The 12,812-nt window shown below is 54.8% G+C and overlaps 2 protein-coding genes across 2 annotated transcripts in view; one reads left to right on the top strand and one right to left on the bottom strand.

Annotated features, from left to right (window-relative positions):
* Positions 1–12,812, top strand: part of TBC1D24 (TBC1 domain family member 24) — a 525,632-nt gene that overhangs the window by 208,307 nt on the left and 304,513 nt on the right. The gene's annotated exons all lie outside the window — the stretch shown is intronic.
* Positions 1–12,812, bottom strand: part of ELAC2 (elaC ribonuclease Z 2) — a 54,689-nt gene that overhangs the window by 27,578 nt on the left and 14,299 nt on the right. The window contains exons 5-12 of the mRNA XM_078880743.1: positions 11,289–11,353; positions 9,913–9,970; positions 8,024–8,092; positions 6,328–6,380; positions 5,716–5,774; positions 1,964–2,036; positions 839–951; positions 164–262 (exon numbers count right to left, since the gene is read on the bottom strand). Coding sequence (XP_078736869.1) covers positions 164–262; positions 839–951; positions 1,964–2,036; positions 5,716–5,774; positions 6,328–6,380; positions 8,024–8,092; positions 9,913–9,970; positions 11,289–11,353 — 589 coding nt within the window. The remainder of the gene's footprint in view (positions 1–163; positions 263–838; positions 952–1,963; positions 2,037–5,715; positions 5,775–6,327; positions 6,381–8,023; positions 8,093–9,912; positions 9,971–11,288; positions 11,354–12,812) is intronic.

The raw sequence follows: 12,812 nt of genomic DNA, 5'->3' as shown, positions 1-12,812 counted from the left end.
ACTTGGGCCGTAGCCCTTTAACACTGGGCTCAAGCACGCTGCCATTACCCCTATTGACACGTGTGGGATGCTGGCTGACGGCATGGGGAGTGCACAATGACACCTCGACACATCCACAGCCTCCCCACCCCGGGGGGGGGGGGGGGGGGGGGGCTGGCCTCACCTCTGCATCCAGTCCTGGTAGAGCGGGTGGCAGACCACGTGGTCTGGCGCCATGTGCACGACCAGGGAGAGGCGGCTCCGATCCCCGCCCGCCTGGTGCCTGCACGGCGGCGGCGGAACGACAACGTCTCAACGCCAGCGACGTCGCTAACTCTCTCCCCCACCCCCACCTCCTCCTCCTGCCAGATCCAGCGGCTCTCAACGTTCAGCCGACGTTGACTGTGCGTCGGCGGCCGTCTGGAACGCCTCTCTTCCTCCTTCCGCTATTAGGGAGCCGCTGGGAGCCACGCAATTTTAAATCATCAAGATTTTAAAAGACTCGTTTCTTTAGAACTGCCGATTGTGTTTTAATTTGTTGACCCCCCCCGACCCCCGATTAGCAAGGTTGGCTACGTATGGTGCGAAAGAAGTTCAACACACACACACATAGCTACCCCATCACTACACCCACCACTACCCCCACCACTACCCCCATCACTACCCCCATCACTACCCCCACCACTACCCCTATCACTACCCCCACCACTACCCCCACCACTACCCCCATCACTACCCCTACCACTACCCCTATCACTACCACTACCCCCACCACTACCTCCTGTCACTAAGATAATGGGCGAGCCCTGCACGAGCTTGGCCGAGTGCGGCGAGCGAGGCTCGTGGCGGCTGACCGTACCGGTGGAGGGCGGCGTTGGAGGTGACGGGGCTCACGAAGGATGCGTCCGGACATTCCACGACCAGGAACATGGGGCCCGGGTCCGAGGGAGTCAGCACCTCCTCAGGACGGATCTGCACAACAGAGATTCCCGCACGGTGGTCTGAGACCCGGTCTCCTGGAGCCGAGTCTCAAGACGCTGAGACCCGGTCTCCTGGAGCCGAGTCTCAAGACGCTGAGACCCAGTCTCCTGGAGCCGAGTCTCAAGACGCTGAGACCCGGTCTCCTGGAGCCGAGTCTCAAGACGCTGAGACCCGGTCTCCTGGAGCCGAGTCTCAAGACGCTGAGACCCGGTCTCCTGGAGCCGAGTCTCAAGACCCTGAGACCCGGTCTCCTGGAGCCGAGTCTCAAGACGCTGAGACCCGGTCTCCTGGAGCCGAGTCTCAAGACCCTGAGACCCGGTCTCCTGGAGCCGAGTCTCAAGACCCTGAGACCCGGTCTCCTGGAGCCGAGTCTCAAGACCCTGAGACCCGGTCTCCTGGAGCCGAGTCTCAAGACGCTGAGACCCGGTCTCCTGGAGCCGAGTCTCAAGACCCTGAGACCCGGTCTCCTGGAGCCGAGTCTCAAGACGCTGAGACCCGGTCTCCTGGAGCCGAGTCTCAAGACGCTGAGACCCGATCTCCTGGAACCGAGTCTCAAGATGCTGAGACCCGATCTCCTGGAGCCGAGTCTCAAGATACTGACACCCGATCTCCTGGAGCCGAGTCTCAAGACGCTGAGACTCGGTCTCCTGGAGCCGAGTCTCAAGACAACAGACGCAGACACACACACAACACACGCAGAGACACGCAGACACTTGCACAAGACACGCAGACACGCACGCAGACACGCACGCAGACACGCAGACACAACACACGCAGACACACGCACAACACACACAGACACACACACACAACGACACACGCAGAGACACACAGACACACACGGAGACACACACACAACACACGCAGACACACGCAGACACACACAACACACACACACAACACACGCAGACACACACACAACACATGCAGACACACACACGCAGACACACACACAACACACACAGACACACACACAACACACACAGACGCACAATGCACCGACCTCTCGTCCGTTGAACACCACAGACTTGCCGTTTTTAAAATCTGTGACCATGGGTCCCAGGTCTTTAGTTCCTCTGCAAACAAAAATCAAACACGGCGGTTGGGAGAGTTCATCCGTCCCTTCCCACTTACTGACGCATGTCACAGACAAAGCTCCCGCCAACAAAACGAGCAGACCCACCTGACACCTCGGCCAAGCGAACGTGGATGGTCCAGCGCTCACTTGCGGGTGCGTCTGGGATGGACTGGTGGGTCAGGCGTTCACAACGGCCGTGTCAGACGTGCTAAAGCCAGCAACACTGAGATCCTGGGGTCTGGCAATTTTCAGACAATTATAATTGGTGTTTTACCCTTTTATCTGGCAACCAAACTGACACCGTTTTTTACAAGGAGTCATGTTTGCATTGACCACAAAACCTGCGGTCGGAATGCAAACAAAAACACAACTCTGATAAAGTATGCACTGTCCTTGAAATTGATTGGTCCACACCCGAGACAGCTTTCTTTAGAGCCTAGTCTCACATGGTGTTGGACCAGATGACGCCAAAAGGCGCACAACTCAAAGACAATGCACCATCAGAGTATGAGAGCTCGGGGTAAGCATTTACACCATTGGAACCTCATTTGCCAGTAGCAAAATATGAGACTAGGCTCTAAGAAAGGCTGTCTCGGGTGTGGACCAATCAATTTCAAGGACAGTGCATATCATTATCAGAGTTGTGTGTTTTGTTTGCATTCCGACCACAGGTATTGTGCTCAATGCAAACATGACTCCGTGTAAAAAAGGTGTCCGTTTTGTTGCCAGATAAAAGGGTAAAAAATCATTATCATATTTTGCTACTCGCAACGGAGGTTCCAATGGTGTAAATCCTGAGGTCTCTCTGTGTATCACAAGGTTCACAACGGCCGTGGAACAGACGCTGAACCAGCAACACTGAGAACCTGGGTTCAATCCCAGGGCCTGGGTGTCTCTCCCTCTCAGGGTTCACAATGGCCATGTCAGACACACTACACCAGCAACACTGAGATCCTGGGCTCAATCACTAAGCCCGGGTGTCTCTCCCTCTCAGGGTTCACAATGGCCGTGTCAGACACACAAAGCCAGCACCACTGAGATCCTGGGTTCAATCACTAAGCCCGGGTGTCTCTCCCTCTCAGGGTTCACAATGGCCGTGTCAGACACACAAAGCCAGCACCACTGAGATCCTGGGTTCAATCACTAAGCCTGGGTGTCTCTCCCTCTCAGGGTTCACAATGGCCATGTCAGACACACTACACCAGCAACACTGAGATCCTGGGCTCAATCACTAAGCCCGGGTGTCTCTCCCTCTCAGGGTTCACAATGGCCGTGTCAGACACACTACACCAGCAACACTGATATCCTGGGTTCAATCACTAAGCCTGGGTGTCTCTCCCTCTCAGGGTTCACAATGGCCATGTCAGACACACTACACCAGCAACACTGAGATCCTGGGTTCAATCACTAAGCCCGGGTGTCTCTCCCTCTCAGGGTTCACAATGGCCGTGTCAGACACACTACACCAGCAACACTGAGATCCTGGGTTCAATCACTAAGCCCGGGTGTCTCTCTCTCTCTCTCTCAGGGTTCACAATGGCCGTGTCAGACACACAAAGCTAGCACCACTGAGATCCTGGGTTCAATCACTAAGCCTGGGTGTCTCTCTCTCTCAGGGTTCACAATGGCCGTGTCAGACACACTACACCAGCAACACTGATATCCTGGGTTCAATCACTAAGCCTGGGTGTCTCTCCCTCTCAGGGTTCACAATGGCCGTGTCAGACACACAAAGCCAGCACCACTGAGATCCTGGGTTCAATCACTAAGCCCGGGTGTCTCTCCCTCTCAGGGTTCACAATGGCCATGTCAGACACACTACACCAGCAACACTGAGAACCTGGGTTCAATCACTAAGCCTGGGTGTCTCTCCCTCTCAGGGTTCACAATGGCCGTGTCAGACACACAAAGCCAGCACCACTGAGATCCTGGGTTCAATCACTAAGCCCGGGTGTCTCTCCCTCTCAGGGTTCACAATGGCCGTGTCAGACACACAAAGCCAGCACCACTGAGATCCTGGGTTCAATCACTAAGCCCGGGTGTCTCTCTCTCTCTCTCAGGGTTCACAATGGCCGTGTCAGACACACAAAGCCAGCACCACTGAGATCCTGGGTTCAATCACTAAGCCCGGGTGTCTCTTTCTCTCTCTCAGGGTTCACAATGGCCGTGTCAGACACACTACACCAGAAACACTGAGATCCTGGGTTCAATCACTAAGCCCGGGTGTCTCTCTCTCTCAGGGTTCACAATGGCCGTGTCAGACACACTACACCAGCAACACTGAGATCCTGGGTTCAATCACTAAGCCTGGGTGTCTCTCTCTCTCAGGGTTCACAATGGCCGTGTCAGACACACAAAGCCAGCACCACTGAGATCCTGGGTTCAATCACTAAGCCCGGGTGTGTCTCTCTCTCAGAGTTCACAATGGCCGGATCAGACACACTACGCCAGCAACACTGAGATCCTGGGTTCAATCACTAAGCCCGGGTGTCTCTCTCTCTCTCTCTCAGGGTTCACAATGGCCGTGTCAGACACACAAAGCCAGCACCACTGAGATCCTGGGTTCAATCACTAAGCCTGGGTGTCTCTCTCTCTCAGGGTTCACAATGGCCGTGTCAGACACACTACACCAGCAACACTGATATCCTGGGTTCAATCACTAAGCCCGGGTGTCTCTCTCTCTCAGGGTTCACAATGGCCGTGTCAGACACACTACACCAGCAACACTGAGATCCTGGGTTCAATCACTAAGCCCGGGTGTCTCTCTCTCTCTCTCAGGGTTCACAATGGCCGTGTCAGACACACAAAGCTAGCACCACTGAGATCCTGGGTTCAATCACTAAGCCTGGATGTCTCTCTCTCAGGGTTCACAATGGCCGTGTCAGACACACTACACCAGCAACACTGAGATCCTGGGTTCAATCACTAAGCCTGGGTGTCTCTCCCTCTCAGGGTTCACAATGGCCGTGTCAGACACACGAAGCCAGCACCACTGAGATCCTGGGTTCAATCACTAAGCCTGGGTGTCTCTCCCTCTCAGGGTTCACAATGGCCGTGTCAGACACACGAAGCCAGCAACACTGAGATCCTGGGTTCAATCACTAAGCCTGGGTGTCTCTCCCTCTCAGGGTTCACAATGGCCGTGTCAGACACACGAAGCCAGCACCACTGAGATCCTGGGATCCAGGTTAAAGCCAAAAGTCTGGGTCTCTCTGTCTCACGATGGTCGTAATGGCCATGGAGCAGACGCTGAGCCAAGCCCTGGGCCTGGGTGTCTCTGTGTCTAGGCCTCGGCAAGGTCAAATGTCAAAGGTCAAAATGTCAAAGGTCAAAATGTCGAAGGTCAAATGTCAAAGGTTGAAAAAAGCAACGACCCTACCTTTACCCTACCTTTTACCTTACCACAATACAATCACTCTACCCTTACATTTTACCCTTTAGCAAGGTAAGGTAAAAGGTAAAAGGTCAAAAGCAACGAGCCTACCTTTACCCTACCCTTTACCTTACCCCTTAGGCATGTCGACACCTTTACCTTTACCCTTTTACCCGGTAAAAAATGGTAAATTACCTTACCTTGCCGAGGCCTACCCAGGCGATTCGTAATGGCCGTGACAAGAGATGACCTCGTGAGCGCGATGTGGGTGAGGCTGTCGCGTGGGATGGGCACGCGAACTCACATGGGCAGTCCCAGGGCCTTGGCGTTCGTCAGAAGGAAGCTGCCTTTGCGTTCATGGAGCTGTTGGGACACGAAGATCCACCGTTTAAGCCTCAACAGACTGTTGGGGCAAGCGCAGTTAGCGAGTAGCAGCAGCAGCTGTGAAGGCCTGCACGGCACACGAGGGGGTGGGTGGCCAGCACCACGCCCGGCCGCCTTTGTCTCTCCAACGGTGATGTTTTACACACACCCCAAAAGGGACTAATTTAATGCCGAGTCGACCTAGGAGAAGACCAGGACCGGTTCAGATATTCGCCCATGGTAAAACTGGACTTCCATGGTAAAACTGGACTTCCCATGGTAAAACTGGGCTTCCCCTGGTAAAACTAGACTCCCATGGTAAAACTAGACTCCCCATGGTAAAACTGGCCTTCCCATGGTAAAACTGGGCTCCCATGGTAAAACTAGACTCCCATGGTAACACTGGACTTCCCATGGTAAAACTAGACTCCCATGGTAAAAAAACTGGACTTCCCATGGTAAAAAAACTGAACTCCCATGGTATATCGACGCACACAGCCAAATCCGCCGGCTCCAGGAGACGAATGTTTGACAGGCGCTGCACTCCAATTACCTTGCACAGATACGCCACAGTCAGCGAAGGGTCGTCAGTCTTTGAGTCGTCTCCTGCAGATAGAATTCATCGTCAGTCAACAACGATGTGCACGTCGGCGCCAAGATCCTCTGCAAATGACGTTAGCGAGCACCTATCAACGCGCACAACACCAGCCGCCATTCCTCCAGCACGTGGTGGTGACGTCACCACGGCGCTTGTGCCAGGCTAGGTGCACCCCGAGGCAATGTGAGGTGTTGATGGCGCGCTGGCTGGAGGAGGTCACAGGGCAGTCCCAGCTGCTATGGCTTGACTGAGATGACTGGCAGATGCACCACCTGTACCCTCCTCTAATGTGCCAACTTTCACACACAATCACACGCATTCACACGCAATCACACGCAACCACACACACTCACACTCAATCACACGCAATCACACGCACACTCACACGCAATCTCACAACACTCACACACCATCACACACCATCACACAGTCACACACACAACCACACACACACGCACTCACACAATCACACACAACCACACATTCACAGAATCACACACGCGCCATCACACATTTACACGTGCAAAAATATGCACAAAAACAAAGATCCCCCGTGTAGCCTTAACAGACTGTAGGGGCAAGTGCTGTTAGCGAGCACCTATGAAAGCTGGCACGGCACACGAGGGGGTGGGTGGCCAACACCACACCCGACCGCCTTTGTCTCCCCAGTGGCGATGTTTACACACCGCACCAGGCACTCATTTGAGGCCGAGTCGACACACACACACAATCACACACACACCCAATCTCACACATTCATACTCTCGCACGCACGCATGCACACGCACGCACACACATAATCTCACACACACACAATCTCACACATTCATTCATAATAAAGGTTTTTGGGTCAGATCGCGTTATTTATAAATGTGTCGTAACCATCCACCACCCGACACGGCCAAACAGTAAAAAATGTGTCACGTTTTCAAAGGACAAAATAATTCACTTCTTTAGCCCACCGGTGTGCTGAAGAGAGAATCAACAGCATTTAAAAATTTGAGTAGCACGACGTTTCACTGATAATTACAATCAGTCGGGTGGTGGAGGGTTACGACACATTTATAAATAACGCGATCTGACCCAAAAACCTTTATTATGAATAATATTGGTCGCGAAAGCCTACGTGTTAAATCACACATTCATACTCACGCACGCACACGCACGCACACACACGCACGCACACACACCCAACCTCACACATTCATACTCTCGCACGCACACGCACGCACACACACACAATCGCACACACACGCACAATCGCACACAAACCCAATCTCACACATTCACTCTCGCACGCACACGCACGCACACACACCCAACCTCACACATTCATACTCTCGCACGCACGCACGCACACACGCACACACGCACACACACGCACAATCGCACACAAACCCAATCTCACACATTCACTCTCGCACGCACACGCACGCACACACACACACAATCGCACACACACCCAATCTCACACATTCACTCTCGCACGCACACACGCACACACACAACCGGCGCAGACAGACAGACACAAACACCATCTCGCGCATTATCACTCTCTCACTATCGCCGGTGGTCCCGAGGCCCGTAACGGACATTCCACATTTCTGGGGCAGGATCGAACCACCGCCACTGCACCAAGCAGCGTCCTCACCGAGGATGGGGATCTGTTGCACCGCCATCGTCTCATCCACCGACTCCATCTCCGTGCACGGCTCCACCACTGCCAAACAAAACACAGCAGGGACATCATCCCAAGCTGCCCCCCCCCCGCCATTGCTCCCTTCCTGCTGCCAGATTCCACACACCGATGTACCAGCGACACGTCCCACCAGGATCACTGCATCACTACCATCATCATCATCACCATCAATCGTCTTCATGGCCACCTGGCTTCAGGTCTTCCCCTTGTCACAGAGAGACACCTGAGCCAGGAGTTGAACCTTCGACCCAGCAACTCGGCAGTGCCGGCTCCGTGCCCCTGCCGTGGCCATTATGAGCCCCCCAGGACAGAGAGAGAGAGACACCCATACCCAGGGCTTCAATCTTGAATGCAAAATTCTCTCTCAGCGGTGATGTCTCTGTGGCACTAACACGGCCATCGCGACACCGTGAGAAACCCAGACATCCAGACGAAGCGATTGAAACCTTCGATCTAGAAACTCGGCAGCGCCGGCTGGAGCCACTAACGTGGCCATTATGAACCTCCTTGCAGACACCAAGCCTCTAGAGTTGAACCCAGGATGTCAAGACGTTTAGCGTCCATCGCATAGCCATGATGAAGCCCTTGAGAGAGAAATGCTGAAGCCAGGATGGTCAGCAGTGCCAGGCACAGCAACTCCGACACGGCCAATATAACTCACCCGAGTCATCTGACCTCCTTTATAACCACACTAGCTGTACTACCCGGCTTCGCCCGGGACTTGGATTCGCCACGCCCGGCCGCCTTTGTCTCCCCAGTGGCGATGTTTACACACTACACCAGTTACTCGTTTGAGGCTGAGTCGACCTAGGGGAGGCCCAGGACCGGTTGAAATAATCATCACCGGTGGTGGCCGTGAGCGGGAATCGAACTCGGGTCGCCGGGTTCGTATCGCGGCGCGCTACCCGCTACACTACAATGCGTTACGCTTCCACACGCGCGGGTCACGTGACAGATTTGACGTCACAGCTCACTTGCCGTGCAAAAAATATCTGCATTATTGAGCTCCCCCCCCCCACCAAAAAAAAGTTAATTTTCATAACTTTTGCATGGTGTACAGTCTGGAAAGTACCCACATGGCAAATTTCAAGTTTGTTGCATGTTGGGAAGTACGCTAAACATTTTGAACAGACACACATAATCACAACTTTGCCTTTTATATTTATGGAGATATATTTTTGTTACAATCACGAAAGCATCGGAAAATCTGATTAACACACCGTTACAACGATATACACGCATATACTCTTTGGTTCTTTCAGGTAAAGTCACGTAGTTAGAAATAAAATAAAACAAATCACGATGGGACAACCACAGCAAGAAACAATTGCTGATGACGGATGCTTGTGTTGCGCCCAAAACGTCGTGATTTGTTTTATTTTATTTCTACCCACGTGACCTTACCGAAAGAACCAAAGAGTATGGATCCCTGCAGTCACGAAAGCTTCAAATTATTATATACTTTGCACGCCGCAGTGGCTATGAGATGTTGACTACCTCGCCTGGTATGCAGGAGGTCGTGGGTTCGATCCCCCTGTGGTCGTGTGGATTTTTCTCCGGGTCCTCCGGGTTTTCCCTCCACATTTAGAAGCGTGCACGCGACGATAAGCCCACTTCGTCGAGCTATCATTTGCGAAAGCCAGGTCGCTTCTGAAAACGAGCTACCTAGCTCAGTGGGCCTTACCTGGCAAAATAAAATAAAATGTTTTTTAATAGTTTAGTTATTTTAGCGGAGAGGATGGCGGCATTTGAACTGTCAGACCTGCTGCTTGGCAGGCAAATGTGGTGGAGAGAGGGGGGGAGGGGGGCGGGGGGGTGAGGAGTGGGGGGCAGTCACCTACCCAACTTGAGGTCGTGGATGTTGGCAGCAAACACGTTGACACCTTCCAGATACCTCTCCTGCGGGAGACACACGCCGCACCGCCCGCTCACCGCCGCACGTCAATTCCACGGACCGTCGCGATAAAGCGCCTCCGATTGGCACGGTTGGCTACGCGCAGCGTACGCGCGCGCGTGCATACGCGCAAAGAGGGATCGGAGGGAAAGCAACTCGCGGCTTGACAACGAGATCGATAAACATTTTGCGCGAAACGTAAATCGGCGTCAGGCAATGCAGTCCCTGCGGTGCGAGCCGGCTCGCGCGGATTGTGTTTAGGATGAGCGGAGACGCAACTGCAACATCGAGTTACAGAAACGTGAAAAGGAAATTGGGGTGACCAAGGAAATTAAAACTCAACACGGCTCTCACCGGTTCTCTGTTCATGCCCCAAAACAACAGAAATTCCATCGTGTCAAGCTGATGGAATTACAGAGACCCACAAACTCACACGGAGACCCACAGACTCGCACGCATAGCCACACACTCACAGACTCACACAGAGACCCATAGACTCACACGGAGACCCACAGACTCACACGGAGACCCACAGACTCGCACGCATAGCCACACACTCACAGACTCACACAGAGACCCATAGACTCACACTGAGACCCACAGACTCACACAGATAGCCAGAGACTCATACAGAGACCCACAGACTCACACGGAGACCCACAGACTCACACGGAGACCCACAGACTCACACGGAGACCCACAGACTCACACGGAGACCCACAGACTCACACGAAGACCAACAGACCCACAGACTAACACGAAGACCCACAGACTCACACGGACAGCCACAGACTCACAGACTCACACGGAGACCCACAGACTCACAATGAGACCCACAGACTCACACGGACGTCTCTGCCCGGTGAGTTATTTCCTTAGACTGTCGCTCCATCGTTAGTCTCGACCGCTAGCCGACATCCCCTGCCATGCTTCACCACGGCGGGTCAGCGAGGGTTGATAAAGGCGCAGGAGACACCCAGGACGGGTTGCAATACAATCGTCCCCTGATGTTAGCCACGGCCGGGCATCAAACTCAGATGGCTGGGCTAGTAGCCCAGTGGCGCTAACCACCGCGTGTCACAGCTTCTCACACGCACAGGGACGCAAGCATATATGAGCACAATGAATGTACGATGATGATACTGCTACTGGCACTGCTGCTGCTGATGCCACGACTGGTTTTGCTGATGAAGCTTCTGCTTCTACCGATGATGATGATGATGATGTGGATGCTGACGATGCCAACTGAGTTTAACCCTAATTGGGAATCGAACTCACGCTCTTATCATACTTGGGGGGGCGGTGACAGTAACTCGTACTCACAAGCTGCGGGGGTCCAAACAAGCTGCACTCGGGAATGTTGATGTCTTTCATGGTAAGAATCATTCCTGCAAAACAATCACACAGCAAAACCAGGTGACAACCAGCTCCAGGAGACCGGGTCTCGGGGTCTTGAGACTCGGCTCCAGGAGACCGGGTCTCAGGGTCTTGAGACTCGGCTCCAGGAGACCGGGTCTCAGGGTCTTGAGACTCGGCTCCAGGAGACCGGGTCTCAGGGTCATGAGACTCGGCTCCAGGAGACCGGGTCTCGGGGTCTTGAGACTCGGCTCCAGGAGACCGGGTCTCAGGGTCATGAGACTCGGCTCCAGGAGACCGGGTCTCAGGGTCTTGAGACTCGGCTCCAGGAGACCGGGTCTCGGGGTCTTGAGACTCGGCTCCAGGAGACCGGGTCTCAGGGTCATGAGACTCGGCTCCAGGAGACCGGGTCTCGGGGTCTTGAGACTCGGCTCCAGGAGACCGGGTCTCAGGGTCTTGAGACTCGGCTCCAGGAGACCGGGTCTCAGGGTCTTGAGACTCGGCTCCAGGAGACCGGGTCTCAGGGTCTTGAGACTCGGCTTCAGGAGACCGGGTCTCAGGGTCTTGAGACTCGGCTCCAGGAGACCGGGTCTCAGGGTCTTGAGACTCGGCTTCAGGAGACCGGGTCTCAGTGTCTTGAGGCTCGGCTCCAGGAGACCGGGTCTCAGGTTCTTGAGACTCGGCTCCAGGAGACCGGGTCTCAGTGTCTTGAGGCTCGGCTCCAGGAGACCGGGTCTCGGGGTCCTGAGACTCGGCTCCAGGAGACCGGGTCTCAGTGTCTTGAGACTCGGCTCCAGGAGACCGGGTCTCAGTGTCTTGAGACTCGGCTCCAGGAGACCGGGTCTCAGGGCCTCGAGACTCGGCTCCAGGAGACCGGGTCTCAGGGCCTCGAGACTCGGCTCCAGGAGACCGGGTCTCAGCGTCTTGCGACTCGGCTCCAGGAGACCGGGTCTCAGTGTCTTGAGACTCGGCTCCAGGAGACCGGGTCTCAGGGCCTCGAGACTCGGCTCCAGGAGACCGGGTCTCAGGGCCTCGAGACTCGGCTCCAGGAGACCGGGTCTCAGGGTCTTGAGACTCGGCTCCAGGAGACCGGGTCTCAGGGCCTCGAGACTCGGCTCCAGGAGACCGGGTCTCAGGGCCTCGAGACTGGCTCCAGGAGACCGGGTCTCAGGGCCTCGAGACTCGGCTCCAGGAGACCGGGTCTCAGGGCCTCGAGACTCGGCTCCAGGAGACCGGGTCTCAGGGCCTCGAGACTCGGCTCCAGGAGACCGGGTCTCAGGGCTTCGAGACTCGGCTCCAGGAGACCGGGTCTCAGGGCCTTGAGACTCGGCTCCAGGAGACCGGGTCTCAGAGCCTCGAGACTCGGCTCCAGGAGACCGGGCCTCAGGGCCTTGAGACTCGGCTCCAGGAGACCGGGTCTCAGAGTCTTGAGACTCGGCTCCAGGAGACCGGGTCTCAGTGTCTTGAGACTCGGCTCCAGGAGACCGGGTC

This window comes from Lampetra fluviatilis, chromosome 58 (assembly GCF_964198595.1).
Source record: "Lampetra fluviatilis chromosome 58, kcLamFluv1.1, whole genome shotgun sequence".
NCBI classification, from domain to species: Eukaryota; Metazoa; Chordata; class Hyperoartia; order Petromyzontiformes; family Petromyzontidae; genus Lampetra; species Lampetra fluviatilis.
This window is presented reverse-complemented; position numbering and strand designations above follow the sequence as displayed.